Source organism: Alnus glutinosa, chromosome 10, assembly GCF_958979055.1.
Source record: "Alnus glutinosa chromosome 10, dhAlnGlut1.1, whole genome shotgun sequence".
In the NCBI taxonomy this organism is placed as follows: Eukaryota; Viridiplantae; Streptophyta; class Magnoliopsida; order Fagales; family Betulaceae; genus Alnus; species Alnus glutinosa.
Genome location: NC_084895.1, coordinates 28,033,590 through 28,056,219, shown reverse-complemented (window position 1 = coordinate 28,056,219; position 22,630 = coordinate 28,033,590). Strand labels below are relative to the sequence as shown.

The window sequence follows — 22,630 nt, the reverse complement described above, 5'->3', positions numbered from 1 at the left end:
GGCCCAGGATAAAAAAAAAAAAAAAAAAAAAAACCCAAGCTTAACAGTCCTGCGCTTGAAGCACAGGAAAAGTCATGCGCTGAGCTTCAAGCTCAAAACCAGAGCAACGAAAAAAAATACCAGAAAAAAAAAACAAAAAAAAAAACTTTAGAAAAATCTAACCTTTGTTCCGTCTCAGTCGTCGGTGGAGATGGCGCCGGTGAAGAACGTCGGACAGCCGGCCGGAGAGAGAGAGAGAGAGAGAGAGAGAGAGAGAGAGAGAGAGAGAGAGAGAGAGAGAGAGAGAGAGAGAGAGAGAGAGAGAGAGAGAGAAAGAGAAAGAGAAAGAGAAAGAGAAAGATGAAGATGCAGCACTTTAGAGAAAAACCAGAGCAATGAAAAAAAAAACTAGAAAAAAAAAACTTTAGAAAAATCTAACCTTCGTTCCGTCGGATCTAGTTCTGTCTCAGTCGCCGGTGGAGATGGCGCCGGTGAAGAACATCGGACGGCCGGATGGAGAGAGAAAGAGAAAGAGAAAGATGAAGATGCGTTGGGAGGGGAAATGAAACCATACTCGTTTTTCATTCAAAAGACGGAAAAAAAAATAATAATAATAAAAAAGAAGCCACGTAGGACTGGTGGGATGGGGGTGGGATAGCAGTGTACAATGTAGCATATCTCAAATGAAAATTATAAGAATAAAAGTAATAATCAGATGACTGAATGACTAAGAGCATCATTATCAAGCTCTCCAAAATTTTCTCTAAATTTAACCCAAACAATGTACTTTTTTGATTTTATTCATCACTTTTAAAAAGTCTCATACATCAAACTCTCTAAATATTTATTTATTTTAACTAAATATTATTATTTTTATTGGTTTTTACAACAGCCACTTTAACTAGTCATCAACATCAAAATCACACAAACCCATCCCAGGAAAGCACCAAAAACCCCAAAACTCAAACAAGGTTTATATGAGATTGCAAACACTAGGCTACTGACAACCGAAAAACAGGGGAAAAATTCAAACAGAAACATCAAAAAATGAGAAATATAAAAAAATCCTACTCAAAGTCCTTTCGGTTTTCTTCTCAAATAACCCTAAAATTTTTATTTACCCAAAAACCCTCAAGAACCTAGAAAATTTTCCCATACTCCTATGGTTTCTCTCAGAGAATTTATAACCAGAAATTCAGTACCCTTCAACCGGAAATCAAAACCTGAGAATCTACTTACCCAAAAATTGGATCCCCACTGTTTGGGCTCCGGGAAAATGCCGGAAAAAATCCCATCTTCGGCGTCGCCGGCGCCGTTCGTGACCCTCCGACGTTGGCTTCCTCCCCAGCAACGGCCGAACCACCAGAAACTTCTCCCTCTCCCTCTCCCGATCTCTCAATCTCCCTATATATATGGTCCAGATTTTGACGACCCACCAGGAAGTGAAGATGGAAGGCGCCAGAGAGATGGAAGTGAAGACGGAAGGCGCGAATGGAAAAAAATTGTTAAAAAATTCAATAGAGAGTAGAATTCGTGAGCCATATTTGTAGTGAAAATCTAACAAGAGAGGAATTAGAGAAACAATAGAGAACTTGATGCAGCGTGCTTATTGAAGCTTTTCTCCAAATTTTGGAGAAAAGTTTGAAATAGCTACCTTGATACAAATGCTCTAACGGTCCGTTAGGTTTGCAATTACAAAAAGTGGATTTAAAAATAAAAATTTTAAAATATGCGATTTGAAAAAGTAATTTTTAAAAACGCAGTTTGGCCTTTAAAATTTTGCGTTTTCAAAAAAGCAACCCAATTTCTTGCTATTTGAAAAAACAGTTTTCTGCGCTTTTAAATCGCAATTTTTTAAAAACGCAATTTTCAAACGGTTCATTTTCTGCGATTTGGTTTAAAATCGTACTTTTTATCTACGGAATTGCAATCCTAAACGCACCTAACTCATAACCATGGAATCGAGCGTTGTCACCACTAAAAAGGGCAGAGAGAGAGGGAAGGGACGGGGTGTTTGATTCATAGGGACAAAAATTCTCTTCTAGCATGACTAAAATGTGGTCATGGATTTTATGACAAAATTATAATGTGTTTGATTCATAGGGACAGAAATTCTCTTCTAGCATGACTAAAATGTGGTCATGGGGTTTTATGACAAAATTATAATTTAGATTTGGAGTAATGGTAGAAACCTTATTTTCCATTGTAGAATGATTGTAGTTAAAATTGTGACAAAAATGTGAAATATAATTAAATCAAATTGTGGCCCATTTATTAACCACTTGATTTAGCTAAACCCTATTATACTAAAGTTTAATCCGATCTAGTTTAACTGAACCTTATTATACTAAATTATAATCCATTAATTTTGTGTCTTGTTTGTATTAAATTTGTGAGCAGTGAACAAAATTACCAACCTTACTCGAGCAGCAGGTTTTCCTCCTCAATACATACCTTTTACATTGATTTAGACTGGCAGAATTGTACAGCACATTGCTAGAAGAAAGTGGTAAAATTTTGCCCTCACAGAAGCTCTTGAGCAACATATATGAGCCAGACCGCTACTTTTAAAGACTGAACCTTGTAAAATTTCTAGATGTGATAGTAAATAGGCTACTTTCTAGATGATTCTCGGTATCTCTTCCCTTTGGATTAGAAGTTGAAAAGATCCTACCCTTTAGTTTGTCTTTTTACTTCCCTTTCCCATTGTTATTTTAGAAAAAAAAATGAGCTAAACCAAAGAAAAAGAAGAGAAAATTTTAACCACAATAGACTAGTGGAATCACAGAAAGATAATAATTCATTTATACACAAAATGCGTAGTGGTATTAGAATCCTGCCGCAGCAAACACAAAGTGTGGTCGATCAACACAACAAACTGGCACTACAAAAAACTTTGATTTTAGCCACGTGACTGGTACTGTAGCCACATGGCGATTTAACACGCCACTAAATTTTAATTCAATATATATATATATATATATATTTTAAAAATATATTTAAATAATTAGTGACGTAGGGAAATTTACCACGTCATTAATTAATCTAACACGCCACTAAAATTAGTGATGATTGACAGGTCACTAATTAGTGACATGCCAAATTGGCACATAACTAATTTAGTGACGCGTCAGATTGACGACACGTCACCCTCATTTTTTTCTTTTTTTCTTGTGTTTCTTAAAATTGATATACCTTTTAAAATTATCATTACTATTAGATCAAAATATAATAGTGATGTATAATAAATTCAATGATAATTTTAAAAATTACATCAATTTTAAAGGGACGTAAGGAAACATGAATATTACACTTAGAATTATTACAAAATTTATTCATTAAAAAAAAAAAGGAAAAAAAGAAGAAAAAAAGAGAGAGGAGTAGATCATATTCAAGGTTTATTTATTTCCTCTATTATTACACACGGGTGAGGAAAATTTAAATTGTAAATTGCTAGCAGCAACAGCAACTCTATTGCTTGAGCCATTTGACGAAGTTGTTGAAATTCTTCCAAGACTGACCACCTTCTGCCCTGGTTTTCAATATGGTTTCTTTAAGCTTCAGCGCTCTTGCTCTTATAGATTCATTACTAAGCAGTTGCTCCACCTTCTTCGCCACTTCGCCCCGCAATATGACTCCATTTTCAGCCCGGTCAAAACCCAGTCCAACCTTCCACTCATCACAGATATAGCTCTTGTCGAGGAAATGGTCAAAGAACAGAGGCCAGCACAGAAAAGGGACGCCATTGCTTATAGCTTCTGTGACAGAACTCCAGCCGCAGTGGCTAATAAAACAAGCAACGGCAGGGTGAGCTAAGACCTTTGTTTGAGGTGCCTAGTCGACAATCTTGGTACATGCTCCTTCAGATTCATCTGGAAATTCATTCTTCGCCCTATCGATGTTTCTTTGATCCACCGCCCAAAGGAAAGGCCTATTGATGAGCTTAAGTCCAAGAGCTAGTTCTTGGAATTGGACAGGGTCCAAAGTTCCAAAGCTACCGAAGGAAATATATATGACTGAGCAAGGTGCTTGTTGATCGAGCCAGCTGAGGCAAGATGAGTCTTCTTGCCGAAATTGTCCAGTTTGGTCGTTTTCTAGCAGGGGACCAATGGGCAGGAGCTTTGGAAACAAAGCAACTGATGCAGGCTCAAGCTCATAAGCTGTGTTACAAAGCCACCAATCTGCTAGTTTGCAAGGTTCCATGTTCCGTGTCATAAAATGAAATAAAATCTTCTGTTTGCTTGGATCAGCCATGGGCATCGCGGCCCATGGAAGATTTGTCGTTTCGATTGCAGGAATGCCCGGCGACAGTTGAATATGCTCTACTTTTTTGGTTGAGAATCCTTTGCAAGGTGAGACAGAAAAAAAAAAATCAAGGACTGCACGTACATGTTACTTGTGGAAATTATAATTAACTCTTGATAATATTTCTCATATATATATATATATATATATATTATAACATGCATCAATCAAACTAAATAAGTAGCGGCCTGAAATCATTAAGCAAAAACGGTCGTCATCTTTTGTTTCCATATATATATATATATATATATATATATAGAATAATGATTCAATGCCACCTAAATATACAACTTTTTACCACCTTGCCTATGTGGTAAGGTGGTCCCCCACTACTTTTTGAGTTTTTTTATTTTTTAAAAATAAATTAAAGTGGAGACCACCTTGCCACATAGACAAGGTGGTGGAAAGTTGTATATTTAGGTGGTAGTGAATCATTACTCACATATATATATATATATATATATATATATATATATATATAGAGAGAGAGAGAGAGAGAGAGAGAGAGGCTCTTGGGATAATCAGACGTAGTAAAGTCTTACCATCAGCGTCTAGAATCCCGTCATGAATCAGGTTTGGTACGCTCATTTGCAAGGCAAAAACAGCAGCTGCCGCACACCAATACACAACTCCTCTGATTCCCATCTTATTGGCGAGTTCCATGGCCCAACCCAACACCCCATCGGCTACAATACATGTAATGTTTTCATCACCATTTGATGCATTGATAGCTTTTATGAGCTCCTCAACCCGTGCTGGCATGATCTGTGCCATGACTTCCGTTACCTTGCCTATATTTTTTCTTTCAACATCGCTTCTTTCCAAGCCATCTGGGATAGACACGAGATTAATGTTTGAATCCATGAGGCAGCGCATGCCCTCCTCAGGCATTGCACTCACTATCCGCTTATGAATGATCTCCGTGTTTACAAATGTGATTTTGAGGCCATGTTTTGCCATTTCTCGAGAGAAACGCATTAGGCAGTTCACAGAGCTTTGCCCTGGACATGGTAGGACTAGAACATGTCCGATGCCCATGTCTGTAGCTCTTTCTCTTTGTTTTTTTTGCGCGTGTGAGAGAGATAGAGGGCCGGGAGAAAGAGTTCTCCGAAATATTTTTGCACGTTTGGTATGAGCTTTTTGAATTTTCCTTGCCGATATTTATAGGGAGCTAGCTTGAGCACGTACGGTTTTGTTTTGGTACAATTTCACAATAGAGAGTTCAAATGGTGGTAGTAGCAGTATTGATGTTTAGTCTGTTTGTAGGTGAAGGGCATCTTGGTTCTGCATGCTTTGGTATTCTGTAGAGAGAAATTATTTTTTATTTTTATGTCATTTTTCTAAACAGATTTATTTTTGAAAATTATCATTAAATTTGTGGGGTACGGTCTATATGATTCCCACATATGGGCCCTATAAATTTAATGGTAATTTTCAAAAATAAGATGAGAAAAATAAATAAAAAACAATGTATAGCACATCTCAATTGTAAAGGTTGTTTTTCTTTACTGTATAGTGGAGTCACTACAAAAAAAAAAAACCCTAATTACTTACGTGTTTACAATGTCCACAATTTTAACACGTCACTAATAGGTGACGTGTCAAATTGTGGCATGTCAATAAATTTAAATTTTTTAGTGACGTGCCATCTTTAAGAAGTTACCTATTTATGACGTCCTAGTTCGACACGTCATACGTTTATGAAGTGCCAAAATGGCACCTCATAAATTCATGATGTGCCGATTTGGCATTGAGATTTTGAATGTCAATGGTTGAGATTTTGAATGTCAATGGGCAGCATATTTTCATTTATGAGCCACAATATTGTTCGGTACCCATTTGACTATTGAGTATTAATCTTCAAAATGCTTGAGAATTGCTACCTAACAATTACCCAACGAAAGGGGCAACGGGCATGGGATCGGCCGGCTATGGCCACCTATAGACGTTAACATATGTACTATATAAGGGACTAAACTATAAGTATTTAATTCATTATGTAGCGCGGAACCCTTAAAATAATTGCATTTACTATATATAGCCATAAATAGCAAGGTTATTGTATATAGTTTCTAAACCGTTTACATGCATGCATATCTATATATATAGTATTAATTATAGGTTTTTTAACTTTGTTATGTTTTAAATTTTTTTTTTTTGTTTCTAAACGTAGATGGTGTACAAAACTAAACCCTAATTTGAACTATTTGGTTTAATTATATATATAGCACCAAATTTGTTTAATTATGCATATAGTACAATATGTAAATTAGGTTAGGGTTTACGTACTTATTAGTATACTATATATATAAATAAGGAACCTAAAAAGCATAAATTCCAAGTATAGAATTTACATATAGCATATAGCTTTCAAACCTAATTTTATGTGTATAAGCTATGTACACTTTATTTTCACAGATTTGTATGGTTAATAAGATAAGGAGTTTTTTTTTTTTTTTTTTTTTTTTTTTTTTAAAAAAATTAACACAACACAATTTTTTTTTTTTTTTATTAAATATATATTTGGGAAAAAATAACAGTTTGACACGTGTAAATTGGACACGCGTATTAAATACACGTGTCCAATTGTACACGCGTATTTAATACTCGTGTCCAAGTGGACACGCGTATTTAATACTCGTGTCCAAATGGACACGTGTCCAATTGGACGCGTGTATTTAATACACGTGTCCAATTGGACACGTGTATTAAATACACGCGGTACAATTAGACATGTGTCTCATAAGACAAGTGTGAAATTGGACGCGTGTCTACAATAACCGGTATTGTAGACACGCGTCCAATTGTGTGAATTTTTGTAGTGGTTGTATATGTTCCTTAATTAACTGCGGTTAATTAGTTACTCAACTTTTACTTAAATGTGGTCCTTGATCATATAAGGATTGATTTATTTTAAAATACTATTTTGAGATATTTGGTAAGTTTTTAATTAAAGACTTTGATTTATTTTACGTAATTTCTAAGTCATTAACTTCGTTTTAATATTTTGTGATTTGACAATTTTTATTATTTTAAATATCTAACATTTTTAAGTTGTGTTTTAACAGGGTATTTCAAATGGCGTATTTAGATAATAAATCACGCAATTGTAATGCCTGATTAAAAAGTAAATATTTTATAAAGCGCCATTATGCTACCAAAATATTTTAAAAATATTTTTAGGCATTATAAATACTAATGCCGTTATTTTGCCAAATTTGATAAAAGAATTAAGGGAAAATTATAGTTTAGCCCTCCAAATTACCACCCGTTTTGCGTCTAGCTTCACAAACTGTGCGCCAACACTCTGACTTCGGCCCCCCAAACTACCAAAACCTTTGAAAAATGCCCCATTTGGCGAAATATCCCCATATTAACCCTGCCACGTGTCATTTTTCAATTAATATATATATATATATATATATATATATATATATATATATATATATATATATATATATATATATATATATATATTTAAAAAAAAACTAAAAACTAAAAATAAATAAAAAAGTAAACTAAAAAAAAACTTAATTTTTTTTTTTTTTCTAAAAAAAAGAAGGAAAATGGGGTGGCTGGAAGGGTTAGGGGGTGGCACGCGGCCACCTCTAGTGGCCTGGGGGTAGCTTTTGGGCCACCCCAAATGGATTTCGGGGCGGTTCAATTCAGTTACCAATTAAAAAGGCTGTTCGGTTCGGTGTAATTAGCGCTTAAAAGTCGGTTCGGTTATCGAACCGGCTTTCAAAACAAAATTTTATACCAACTACATAACCGAAATTAGTCGGTAGGTGGTCAATGCCGGTTTGGTTCGGTAAGCGGTAGGTGGATAATTTGCCCACCCTTAATCACATGAATACGATTAAACACTTGTGATGTGTTAATCAATCTCTTTACATCAAAATTAAGTCACTTGCGCGAGGACTTTATAATTGAAAATACTTGGAATACTACGTACATTTTTCATTATAATTATCTTACAAACAAATATGACATTCTACAATTAGTGAAATGATAGTATATATGATGTAAGAACTAGTCACTAATTAATTAAATTGACAAATAAGATTACTATTTCCCTAACCAAACCAAACTTCGGATTCTATTCATAGTTTCTGTACTTTTCGTATGAGGGACCTTTATGATGACTATTGAAAAGAGGAAGATATTTATTACATTTATGTTTTGCTTCGTTTGTTTCAATGTAAAATTTTTTTGTCGTATATAAAATATTTTCAAAGAAATCATTTTTCAGAAAAAAATAATTTTTCTAAAAATATTTGTCGGTGTTTGGCTTGTACGAAAAAATCACCAATAGTGTAAAACGGAATCTGGCAACGTGAACAGTGAACAGGGGGAGATTTTAAACAAAAAAAATATTGAGAATATTGATCTTTGTAGGAGTTGGAATCTTAATAAAAAAAATTTGGGTTAATAGGCAGTTCAACCACGCTATGAAAAGCACAACTCCACCATATTGTGACTGATATTACATGTTGAATGAAATGAAATATTGATTTGTATTGTAGATGATGTAGTGTAGAGTTGAGAATTAAGAAAGAAAAAAGAAAGAAGAAATGTATTGTAGAAAAGATGTATTTTTCTTTTTTTTCCAAGCACAAGAGACTCAAGAATGTGTTGAAAACTTGAAGATGAAAAGAGAAACCAGACCTACCCACTATATTTTATATTTATACTTTGATCATATATTTTAACTTATTTTTCATTTAGCCCCTCCCAGTCAAATATGTGGTTCCATTCCTACCTAAAGGCTATAACATAATTACTCTTTCCCTAACCAAACCAAACTAAACTTTGGATTAATCTATTCCTAGTTTGTGTACTTTTCATAGGAGGAGGGACCTTTAATTTCTGATGACTACTGAAAAGAGGAAGCCATTTATTACATTTATGTTTATGGCATCTGTTTGGTTCCTATTTGTGGGTAGGGGCGGCTTAAAATTGTGTGCTCACCTTCCTAATGTGTACTTCCTTTACATTTTTTTTTTTGAACAATTTTTGAATCCTTTAAAGTCCTATTGGGTGTGTATTTTTTAATATTATATTTTACTATTTTGTATTATATTTAAAATTATGAATACTAAGATAATTTATTTTTTGAAATTATTTTTGAATGGTTTAAAAAATCTGAGATAAAATTAAAAAAAGTTGGATAAAATCTGAGTAGAATTTGAATTCTAAAAAACAACCTAAACATATTTTTGAAAAATAATAAAATATAATAAAAAAAAATTATTACCCAAACATGCCGATACAAATCTATTTATAATATAAAGCTAATATATTCAAAATTCAAAAATAGCTATAAAAGGAAAATAAATCTTGGAGTTGTTATGTGATAGCTTCCTTGAGTGACAGTTGAATAGGGCTAGATTTGAAAGGCCTTGATAATTGATTGAGTCTAGGTTGGTGATTAATTATGAACATCTCCTTAATTCCGACGGCTGATGTTATTGTAGGAATCTGGTGAGTGCCACCGGATTCTGGCAATTGGATACCAAAATTCGGAACCTTAGGCGGTAAATTCGGGCTATCAACAAACTCCAGTGATCAGTAGTGGCGGATTCCCACAAACGTGCTTGCAAGAATGAAGAGTTTAAATTTGGAAAACGATTTACGGTTTTTTTTCAAAAATTAAAGAAGTTTTTACAGTCAAACTGAAAATGATTTCTGTTGATCATTATTTTTTCCCCCCACCAAACACCGAAAAATGCCGAAAACATTTTATAGAAAACATTTTACGCCGAAACAAATGGAGCATTAAATGCATTTCACAATAATTTTTCTTATCATTTCCTTATATCATTTAAATATTATTTAAATTAAATAATTAAAAAAAGAGAGAAAAAAATTATTAAATATTATTTCAAATAATGTTAATAGTTGTTGGGAAATTATCATTCCCTAAGCCAAAGTGGGCCCACTAAACCAGCCAAATCCAACCAGACCTAGTGGGTCGGTTTAACCTGCAAATTGGATACTTCCCAGAAGACGCTGCCAGGATTAGATAGTGAGCCAACCTCTCGGACAAAGGCCACTACCAAATGGTCGAGATTGACTTGGGGTTCGAAGCCAACAGGGTTATATTGAGGGCACCACGGTAGGCAGGCGCATAAAGTGTGCCCCTCACTAGCATATATGGAGAGTCCGGTCAGAAGTCAAATCAGGCCAAATCAGGTTAGAAGTCAAGCTGAGTAACAGTACCACACGCCACTCACCAGGTTGGCCCATCGTGCCAAGGGATCAGAACGCCATAAATGACCGTCGTTTATGTCATGTTCAATCACTGTTCACCCACGCCAAGTGAACAGTGGACTGGAGATTAAAAAAGCTCACACGTGCGGATTAAAGACGGATGGTAAAAATAGAAGCGAAATTGGTACCACCTAACACTCTGATAGCATTTATTCCCCTTCATAAAAGCTCTCGTTGACTTTACCATCGGAAGAGGTGTCGCTAGCCAACTGATAAGCGTTGAATGTTTACATTCAAAGCCTCTTAATTTACATATGTTAAACCCTAGTTTGTGCTGTTAAATAATGTGTTAGTATGTTTTAGTGTTTCATCTCTTTTTTAGGTCTTAATTGAAAACAAGAAAAAAGTCAACAAGATAAGCCTAATGAAGATATGTGAAGTTCAAGTGTTCCTGCCTAGAAAAAGAAAATCGATCAAGTATATTCGATCGATCGAAATTACATTGAGTGAAACAATCGATCGATCGACATTCGATCGATCGAAATCTACAAAGGCAAAATAATTCGATCGATTGACTTCGGATATTTCAGAAAGATCTTCAGATGTCGGCAGCTTTTTGTGTGGCTCAAATTCATCCTCAAGTTGTGCGGTTCTAAACAGAAGTTGTCACCATCATTTTGTACGGCTGAGAGTGATTGTTAGAGCTAGGTTTGTTGTACCAAATCCTCTATAAATAGAGGATGGACGTGTGGGTTAAGAAGTTAGTTAGTTTTAGTTGATAAATTGTATTTTGAGTTTTTGTGCATCCAAGTGATGCACTCTTTTCTTCATGTTTTCCAGAGAGCTATTTTCAAGGTATGTTTGTGCTGTAATTTAGTCTAAACTCGTTTTTTATAGTAAAGTGAAGTTGGAGTTTAATTCATTCAAGTGTTCTTACTATTTTCTTTATATTTCCAGCACTTCTTTCTTCTTCTTCCTTTTGTTTTATGTTCTTTTATGTTGAAAACAATTCTGGAATCCTTAGATTCCAGAGCCCATAGCTTGTTCTTTAATGTTCTACTTAGAATTTCTTTTCTTTAAAGCTTGTTTTTGAGTATCTTTTTAGTTGTTAAGGTAGATTCAATAATTAAAGTTAGTTGTTTTTACATCTTGTTAGTGTGGGTTGTAGTTTTTATATCCTCTAGAGTAATGGGTTCTTCTTCTTCTATAAGAGAATTCCATAACTCCATGAGTAGCTAATTTAGTTGTAGGGTGTTGATGAACTCTTTCTAAGGGCCATGGGGTAGATTGTGTTGTTCTTGGATTTCCATATAAGTGTGATGATTACATAACCTAAGGATGGTTGTGTAATGGTGCTTATGACATAATTTATGTGAATTTGATAAACTCATGCTAGGGAACACATATCTCTCCACACTCTTTTTAGTTTAATTATTGCTTAATTGTTTTTCCATTCTAGTGTAAGTTTATGTGGAGATTATGTGTTAAACTAAGATGGTTTATGCTTTTTCCATAAATATGTATGCTTATTAATAGACCTTATAATCCATACTAGGGAGCATGAATCATTCAACCCTAGATATAGGTTGAATGACTTTTGTATGAATAGATGGTTTATCATTGTCTTTAACTAAAGTAATTTTATGTTGAGGTCGTCGTATGATTGACAATCATTACGCGCTCGTATTGCATTTGTGAAAGAAATCTGGGAGGAATACAATATACCATATGCTTAAGGATTGAGTAAAATCAATGCCCTACACTTTCCTTATTCTTAGACTTTTTATTGTTACTTGTTTAGCTTAGTGATAGAACAAAACAAATCATCTTTTTCATAATTAAATTAGGTAACGTTTTAGGTACTTCATAAATTGAACAACCTTCCAATCCTTGTGGTACGATACCCTCCCTAGTACGATACCCTCCCTAGTACTATACTACAAAGTCCCGTACTATTGCGAGTGGTTAAAAATATTAAAATCCACGTAGTTGTGAAAACCGATTAAGTGTAAAACCAAATTCCTATTTTTAAATCATCGGTTGGATCGCTACCACCAACCCCTGGCGAGCCTTTATTGTTTTGCAGGGTATAGCACTCGAAGCTTTAAAGACCCCTTCAGGATCCGACCCACCAGAGAACCAACTAGACGCTGACACGTCACCGTTCGAAAACTGTACCAACAGTTTGGCGCCGTCTGTGGGAATGTTTCACCGATCTTACCAAAAAAAAAAATATCTGTAATGGTGACTACACAATTAGAAACCCAAAGAGTCCCAAGAAACAACTAGCACCGAAGTAACCAAGTCGATGAGGGGACTTCATCTCGACCCCTTGTCACAATGGCTCTCCTCGGCAAGAAAATGGCCCAAATGGAAAAAGAGATGCAGAGCTTGGCGAATAAAAATGCCGCCTTGTAGCAACGTACCCCAGAGGTTTCTCAGTCGAAGACGACACCCTCCAAAGACGAAGAGGCTTTCAACAGCCAGGCTGGAGATCGATGCAAGGAGGACAGGGTGCCGAACCAAAACCAGGAGGCTTCTGGAGAAAAAGGTGACAACCAGGATGTAGAATCTCAGAAGGGTCCCCCTTGCAAGGAGGTAAAAGGGGTAGAAAGGAAACTGAAAGACTTGATCGCAAAGTTGGAGAAGCGGTGCCACTTTTTGTCAGATGCGGTCCAACAACAGCACAAAGGGAGCACTTCCAAAGTGATCGACTTATAGCAGAAAACGACTTCCCCCTTTGCCGAGGAAGTGGCAGCCTTTCGTCTCGCTAAAAGGTTCAAGGTTCCAGATATCCTAGTTTACACCGGACAAGGAAACCCCGGTCGAGTGACGTGCCAACTTTGTCACGTCACTAAATATTTTAGTCAATATAATTTTTTAAAAATAAAAATGAATTTAAATTATTAGTGACGTAGGGAAATTTACCACGTCACTAATTAATGACGTACATGCTAATCTAACACGTCACTAAAATTAGTGAAATGTCATATTGACAAGTCACTAATTAGTGACACGCCAAATTGGCATATAACTAATTTAGTGACGCGTCATATTGATGACATGTCACCCTCATTTTTTTCTTGTGTTTCTTAAAATTGATATACCTTTTAAAATTATCATTAATATTAGATCAAAATATAATATTGATGTATAACAAATTCAATGATAATTTTAAAAATCACATCAATTTTAAAGGGACGTAAGGAAACATGAATATTACATTTAGAATTATTACAAAATTTATTCATTAAAAAAAAAAGAAAAAAAGAAAAAAAAGAAAAAAAGAGAGAGGAGTAGATCATATTCAAGGTTTATTTATTTCCTCTATTATTACACACGGGTGAGGAAAATTTAACTTGTAAATTACTAGCAGCAAGAGCAACTCTATTGCTTGAGCCATTTGACGAAGTTGTTGAAATTCTTCCAAGACTGACCACCTTGTGCCCTGGTTTTCAATATGGTTTCTTTAAGCTTCAGCGCTCTTGCTCTTATAGATTCATTACTAAGCAGTTGCTCCACCTTCCTCGCCACTTCGCCCCGCAATATGACTCCATTTTCAGCCCGGTCAAAACCCAGCTCAACCTTCCACTCATCACAGATATAGCTCTTGTCGTGGAAATGGTCAAAGAACAGAGGCCAGCATAGAAAAGGGACGCCATTGCTTATACCTTCTATGACAGAACTCCAGCCGCAGTGGCTAATAAAACAAGCAACGGCAGGGTGAGCTAAGACCTTTGTTTGAGGTGCCCAGTCGACAATCTTGGTACAAGCTTCTTCAGATTCATCTGGAAATTCATTTTTCGCCCTATCGATGTTTCTTTGATCCACCGCCCAAAGGAAAGGCCTATTGATGAGCTTAAGTCCAAGAGCTAGTTCTTGGAATTGGACAGGGTCCAAAGTTCCAAAGCTACCGAAGGAAATATATATGACTGAGCAAGGTGCTTGTTGATCGAGCCAGCTGAGGCAAGATGAGTCTTCTTGCCGAAATTGTCCAGTTTGGTTGTTTTCTAGCAGGGGACCAATGGGCAGGAGCTTTGGAAACAAAGCAACTGATGCAGGCTCAAGCTCATAAGCTGTGTTACAAAGCCACCAATCTGCTAGTTTGCAAGGTTCCATGTTTCGTGTCATAAAATGAAATAAAATCTTTTGTTTGCTTGGATCAGCCATGGGCATCGCGGCCCATGGAAGATTTGTCGTTTCGATTGCAGGAATGCCCGGCGACAGTTGAATATGCTCTACTTTTTTGGTTGAGAATCCTTTGCAAGGTGAGAGAGAAAAAAAAAATCAAGGACTTATATATATATATATATATATATATATATTATAACATGCATCAATCAAACTAAATAAGTAGCGGCCTGAAATCATTAAGCAAAAACGGTCGTTATCTTTTGTTTTCATATATATATATATATATATATATAGAGAGAGAGAGAGAGAGAGAGAGAGAGAGAGAGAGAGAGAGAGAGAGAGAGAGAGAGAGAGAGAGAGAGAGGCTCTTGGGATAATCAGACATAGTAAAGTCTTACCATCAGCGTCTAGAATCCCATCATGAATCAGGTTTGGTACGCTCATTTGCAAGGCAAAAGCAGCAGCTGCCGCACACCAATACACAACTCCTCTGATTCCCATCTTATTGGCGAGTTTCATGGCCCAACCCAACACCCCATCGGCTACAATACATGTAATGTTTTCATCACCATTTGATGCATTGATAGCTTTTATGAGCTTCTCAACCCGTGCTGGCATGATCTGTGCCATGACTTCCGTTACCTTGCCTATATTTTTTCTTTCAACATCGCTTCTTTCCAAGCCATCTGGGATAGACACGAGATTAATGTTTGAATCCATGAGGCTGCGCATGTCCTCCTCAGGCATTGCACTCACTATCCGCTTATGAATGATCTCCGTGTTTACAAATGTGATTTTGAGGCCATGTTTTGCCATTTCTCGAGAGAAACGCATTAGGCTGTTCACAGAGCTTTCTCCTGGACATGGTAGGACCAGAACATGTCCGATGCCCATGTCTGTAGCTCTTTCTCTTTGTTTTTTTTGCTCGTGTGAGAGAGATACTCTCACCACAACTTACTTCTGGTCTTTTGTAAGCCATACTCTGCTTCCACCCCTTTTTGGTATCAGAGCCATTATGTGTTATGTTGATTCTTGCTTAATCTGTACATCCGCCCAAGTGGCTGGTTATTCTGCTTAATCTGCTATTGTTTCAGTTTGTTTGTTGCATCTACTCTCTGTTAAGATTTTAGGCCATTAGGAACATGACACTGCCGTCAACGTGCCGTCAGAGCAGCTGAGAACCGAGGATAGGGCCAAGTAAGTCGGGAGGACACACGGATAGGACATAGAGGTCTGACCTAGGACACCTAGTTGGATAACAGAGATGAAGTGTGATAAAGAAATTTGAAACAGTAGAAGTCTAAGTTAGGTAACCCTAAACTTGAAGCGATGAATAGATTGTTCAGATCTAACTCATGAGCAAGCTCTAGATCCACTAGGATCCCTGAGATCCCTGAGGTAATCAACGAAGAACACGTTGAGTACCATGATGATGATTCCTTCATTGATGTCAATGATTGAAATATATCTAAGGTTCCCAGTAAAGAAATTTACAGGAAAAAATGGTCCATGACATCGTTCAAGACTGAACAACATTTCAAGACCGTAGAGCAAGTCTATGCTCTTAATAAGGAACATGAGTTGTGTAAGCTTTTTAGCCCCGAAGCCATTAAGCGACATAGAAGAAAAGGCCATAACTTTATCCATATAGGATTAGTTTAGGTCGCCATTAAGCCCCTAACAAGGAGAGGTCTTAAAGCCTCTGTAATGTTAGGATTGAGAGATGCCCGCTTCATTGACTGGCAGGATAGTCTCCTCGGTGTCATTGAAGCAACCATGCATGATGGATCAGTCTATTTTGACTGTTTCCCAGACTTCACCATAAGCCTAAGTGATCCCCACATTCTAAAAGCTTTAACCCTGAACATTAGAACTCAAGGATACAGAGTCCTAGAAGGTGTTCAGCCTTTAGCTTTGGTTTACAGGATCTACTATAAATGCATTGGAACTAACATGAATTTCTAGGCAATTTCCAAAAGTCCTAGGAATCAAACCATGTTGATTCAGAGCAGCCAAAGTAATGCGAGTATTCACGTTCCTCGAACCATTAAGTGGAATGAAATTAATCTACCCAAGGAATGGTGTTTGACTAATGAAAGTTTCAAACCTGAGATCATAAGTCATAATCTAGGCGATCTAGATTATATCTAGCAGTATTTAGATGGCACTGTTAAGATCAGTTTTGATCGTGGATCTCAGTCGACCCTTAAGCCAAATCTTCTCGTAGAAGAAGTTGAAAGACCTAGATCATCTAGGTCTGAAGTCCCAAGGTCTAGCTCGTCTAGATCAGAAGTTCCAAGGTCTAGATCTTCTAGACTTCCTAAGGATAAGATTCCAGCTAGGCATTCGTTTGCTGGTTCGACCACAACGGAAGAACTAAAACGAAGAGATCTAGAGTTGGAAAACGAATTAAGAAACCTTAAGTTGAAGGGAGTTCAAACAAGCTCTCAAGTGAGTCACCCTTGCTACACGGCAGGAAGCCAACTTGAAGACAAAGAATCCTCAGGAGGAAATGCTTCCCCTACGGAATCTGACTTCATAGTTGAAAATGTCGTAGACCCTCAACTAAGTACCTTAAGGAAACCTTTCAAGCCAGATTGGGATAAGATCAATGATGATCTTATATCTGAAGCCAACATTGAAAGAAGAAAAATTTATTGTGAAAGGTTCAACCTTGAGCAAGAGAAGGAAATCCTGAGTCATTTCAAGAAACATGTTATACAAACCAAGACAGAAATCTTTTATCTCGATTTTGTTGAAGAGTTTTACCCTGTTGAAAACAAGGAACAAACTGTCACTAAGAGAGAATGGGTAAAGGAAGATAACACAGTTGTTTCTTCCAGTCACCCCCCACAAAATCCATTTTACCCAAAAATATCACAAAAATATTAGGACAACATTTGAAATTTACCATAAACACAAAATCAAATTACACAAATCAACAATTATAAGTCCAACACAACAATAGATTATGTACTAATAAACGTACTTATTACTAACAAAACAAAATTACACAGAATATCTACAAATCTGAAGACCGTCCCTACGGATCATGAGCTTCCGTACCAGGCATGTGCTCGCCAACGAGCGATTGCTGTGCAAAAGATGGTGTAACGGGCGATGGTGTCCCGACGGGGGAGTGCTGGCTCAGCTGTTGTCCAATAGGCAACAACGGACCAATCATTGTCGTATTACCTGCAAGTAATGAAAACAATTAAAAAATTTGGTTATATGCATATCAAGTCCATAACATTGATTAAAAATAAGCAGTTTACACAATATTAATCATACCTGCAGATGCACTACTAACGGACGACGTACTACCTCCGTTTACTGGTGGAGACTACTGAGCACCGAGATTCGCATGTGATACTCCCAAGGAGGTGAGCACGGCCTCGAGTTGTCACAGGCGCTGCTTCAAGGCGTCATTCTTATGGGTCTGAGCCTGTAGCAATGTCTCCATTGTCGCCATCCTGCACTCATGTATGGACCAGTCCTGAGATGTGCCCTAGGATGATCCCCCTTGTGAGCGAGCCTAGTATGAGAAACACGTCCCACGTATGGGAGTAACGTTCGGACCAACCTGCCGATCCCTCCCCGCATAATCAAGCCTCCCCAACGCCTGTTCGTACACGTCGTTCGGTGCCCAACGCACCGTGTCTTCTGACACACTCTGAGTAGCGGCAGGATCACTGGATAAATTCTGTGTCATCCTCTCCTGTACATCGTCAACATAAAATACACATGTAGTTAATATAAACTTTATCACACGCATAACTTAGAAATATTAGTAAAATAGATCAGTAGCAAACACATAGGACCCGTGTACGTTCGTTGAGGTGAGTGCCGTCCTTCCTAGTGTTCGTCTTCACGAACGACTCCGCTCGAGTGGAGGGCGTGCTAGAAGTAGTTGCCTGTCGCCATCCAATTGAAATAAATAACAAACAGTAATATTAATTTAGTGTAAAAAAAACAATTAGACATAAATATTATAACATCTACATATATTTGTTCATACCTCATCGTGATTAAATTTGGCATAACTTTTAGATCCCAAACAATGGGGGAGGTCGTTCTGCTCCCGAATCTGCTTCATTCGTTCACAGGTCGCCTACGCATTGAACATTTCATAAAAATTTAAGCATTGACACACTTAAAGTAGTAATAAAATTAAATGAACAGTTATTAAAAATACACAACATTATAGTAATACAATCAAAGACCTACATACCCTTTTTTGCTCAGTACACCAATCTCTCAGCAGGTCTTCCACATCTGTTTTGACATACTTCTCAAAAACTTTCTCCGGCACTCTTGCACGTATACTCTCGGGCGTGTCACCGTCTCGAATATCTAGCGTTTTTTTAAATTTCAACTTCCACAATCGATGCTTACGTCCAATATCAGCCCACGCTTTGTGTTGTGCCTTGCGCTCATCTACAGAAACGGGGAGATAAAACTCTTCCTGCACATGCAATTTAAACATTAATTTTATAAGTTCAACAAAAACATAACCCTAAGTTTTTAAAATAAATAAATAAATTGTCTTTAATGCCAAAGTGTATTGAAACATCTTTCATAAACATACCATCAACGCGTCCCACATAGCCTTCTTAATCTTCTTATCTACATTCGCCCATTTGTCCCGCATATGTATGAAAAATCCGCTCCTCACAAGCATTCCCGTAGCACGCCTAAAACGATTACAGGCTCGTCCTACGAGTTGTGTTGCAGCATTGTACTGCAACACAATCTTTTTTCATTTCGGGAGCATCCAATTCCTCTCCGAGTCCCTAATCACCTCATAATAGATGCTCTCGTCTAGATTGTACCCTAACCAAAGAAGATGAAACATTTAATTTAATATACTAAAAAAATAAATTATATTAAACAATGATATAATTTAATTTATGTTATTTTCAAACTTAATATTAATTGGTAACATAATATGGGTTTCAATGATGTATAAATATGTACTTAGCCGTCAACCGAATTTGGTCAGTCTGTATGCGCTGGGTCATCTGCATGCTCCTCGCCAACCCCTTCCCCCGAGGGAGGCTGCTGGTCGTCATCTGAAAGCATATCCTAGGGGCTATCAAGGGCCAACTGATCGGGACCCAACATCGAGAAGTCCCCCTCATGGGGCATTTGGCTCTCCCTCAGATCCGGCCCCTGACTCTCCCCAGAAAGTGGCACATGACTCTCCCCCGAAATCGGAGCCTGGCTCCCCCCAGGCACCGGGCCCTAGCTCTTTCCCGGTGTCGGCATCTGTCTCACCCCCGTAGCCGGCATCTTCCTCTCCCCCGGCTGTGGCAGCAGAAACCTATCATCCTGTGTCTCACTATCAGATCCACATGGCGTAGGTCCAGTATAGGGGTACGAAAAGTACGGCATATTAGCCCAATGTGGGCTAATCCCATCATGACCCTCTCACACCCACCATCAAGTCACATGACCCGGTGAGTTGATCCCCATCTGCGAGAACGTCGGCAGCTCTGAATATATAGAACAAGAATATCCAGCTGAGCTGGTCTACCCGTGATCTGACATGGTCATCCCTGCCGTACACGGCAGCAATGGTCTATAAGTGGCATTGGGGTAGTGTGGCCACGGCGCAGTATACAGTGACACCTGAGCTGTGGACGTGGTCGTGGAGGGCACGGGTAGGCGTGGTGCCCGATGTGCACAAGGAGGGGGTCTCTAGTCCATCGATACCTGCGAACAAATGTAGACAAATTATTAAACATGTTAAAATTATATATTAGTAAGGAACATGCAAATTATACAATGAGATTTATGCAAATTATACAATGATCGCATTTATTAATCACTATATGTCACAAATTAAAAATGTATATTGAGTTTAAGCGAATTGTACCAACAATTAATATAGCACTCATCCAACGGGAGCTTCAATTGGATCAATGTCGAGCATGTCGTGCTCGAAGTCATCATCCATATGATGTAGGTCAGCAGTGCCTAATACAAGCGGTACTCATTCGTGATAGGTTGTACCTGCATCATTACTCCCTTCCCCCTGACCAACGTCGTACAGGTTTCGTGGTTTAGTCCTCACGGCACAAACCCAATGTGGATTCCTTCCATCTTCGACGTAAAATACTTAGTCTACCTGAGATGTTAGCACATAAGGCTCATCAGTAATCAGTTCTCCCCTGTGGACGAGGTGATTGAAGTTGACAAACATTAGGTCATAATCGTCTATTCTGAATCCCCTGTCTATCGTGGGGTCCGCTCAATTGCACTTGAATAGGACGTACGTAGTCCTGTCATAGTACTCAACCTCAACTATATCGGTTAACTGCCCATAGAATGCATGGAAATTCTATTATGTCTATGTGTTGGGTGGATATTATTATATTTGTGCTATTTGGATTGCTATATTTGCTCATGCACATCCAAATTGCAAGCTGTCATAATACCACATTCTTTTTGGAATTAACAAGAACTAATATTTCCTTGTGGTGTTATGTTTGGATAGATTTCTGTTAAATCCTTTCAGGAATACGTTGTCCAGCAACTCTCAGCTCAATATATGACAGATGGATCCTTTGGAAAACTGACAGTGGTTGAAGTCGGATGTTCAAAATTTCCAAAGGTCTTGGGTTTTGAGATGAGCTTTTTTCCCCAGCTCATGCAAAGCTTTCCGTAGCATTCCCTCATATCTGCATCAGTCAAAGGTTCAGTGGTGAATCTCCTCATTATCTTGCAGACCAAATGCTTAGAGGATGTCAATATGTGGATAACCAGTTTCAAGCTTTGCAAAATCAAGAGATTGAAAAGTTTTCTGTCCATGGTTCCCGGCTTCCGGAGCTAGAAGCCGAAGTAGTACAAATCCAGCCTTTACGGATTTCTCTCTGATACTTGATCAGCAGGATTTGGTATTTGAAGGATTTCTGTTCCTCTCTTTTGGGCCACTTGCAGACTTTTCTCTATTTTCATATTGTTTTGGATTTTAGAAAGTTTATGTCTGTGGATATTATTACTCTGTTTACCCTGGTCCTTCTGAGACCGTTAGGGGGAGTAATTGTTGTGTGGTTTTTCTCATTACTTTGTTTTACCCTTTGTCCCTTTGTGACAAAAAGGGGGAGCAATTTTTGATTTGGACCGGGATTGTATTTTTAACCGGTCATGTGATTTTTGTCCCAGAATAGCCAAATTGGGAGTTTGTTAGTTTTTGTGTTGGCTGCATTCTATTGGACAAAATCACTTCTATGTAATGTTGCTGCTTTCACAGGGATGTTGCTTTATCTAGAGTCTACTCTTCAGCTATGTTCTTCGAGAAGATTCTATGAAGTTTTCAAGGATTTATTTCGGTTCCCTGGCAGCCGTCCAGACGACGTGGAATTCCGTCCAGACGCTCATCAGTCAGCAACATCCGTCCGAACGACGAGAACTTTCCGTCCGGACGCCCATCAGTGTCTAGATTCTTCGAACAGTTCAAGATTGCATCCGTCCGGACGTAATGACAAATCGTCCGGACGCTCTTCAGAGTTCGAGAAGATCCTAGTGTTCCAGCGCATCCATCCGGACGACATGGTTATACCGTCCGGACACCATTCTGGGTTTGACAAGCATTAGGTTTTCTGCCTCAAGACACAGTTATGGGAAGACGGCTGATACCGTCCGGACGATGTTCTCCATAAGGCAAGACGTGCATACAAAGTTCAACCGTCCGGACGTCACCCTTCAGGGTCCGGACGCTCTAAGCCTTATATGAAAATTACTTGCAGCTGCGACCGTCCGGATGTCAGTGTCTCACCGTCCGGACGTAGGTCTTAAACAGGAAAGATTTTCAGCGAAATTTTTGAAAAATCCTGTAGCACAGTTGTCCGTCCGGACGGCCCAAGAGCATTGTCCGGACGGCGTCCGTACAGATTACAGCAGTCGACCATTCTGCACCTCAGCCTATAAATAGAGGTCCCTGGGCATTGAAAACTGCAAGAATTCGGTATTGAATTCCACAAGAGCTCAGAGAAGT

At 37.9% G+C, this 22,630-nt stretch overlaps 1 protein-coding gene and 1 pseudogene across 1 annotated transcript; both read right to left on the bottom strand.

Moving 5' to 3' along the window:
- Window positions 1–3,269: 3,269 nt before the first annotated feature.
- On the bottom strand, window positions 3,270–5,428 carry LOC133880315 (UDP-glycosyltransferase 83A1-like; annotated as a pseudogene).
- An 8,259-nt stretch (window positions 5,429–13,687) lies between these two features.
- LOC133880512 (UDP-glycosyltransferase 83A1-like) lies at window positions 13,688–15,566 on the bottom strand. The gene is made up of 2 exons (XM_062319463.1): window positions 15,030–15,566; window positions 13,688–14,756 (listed from the first exon to the last, which is right to left on the bottom strand). Exons 1-2 carry the CDS (start codon window positions 15,523–15,525, stop codon window positions 13,885–13,887), a joined length of 1,368 nt encoding a protein of 455 aa, XP_062175447.1. The 5' UTR covers window positions 15,526–15,566; the 3' UTR covers window positions 13,688–13,884.
- Window positions 15,567–22,630: the final 7,064 nt, after the last annotated feature.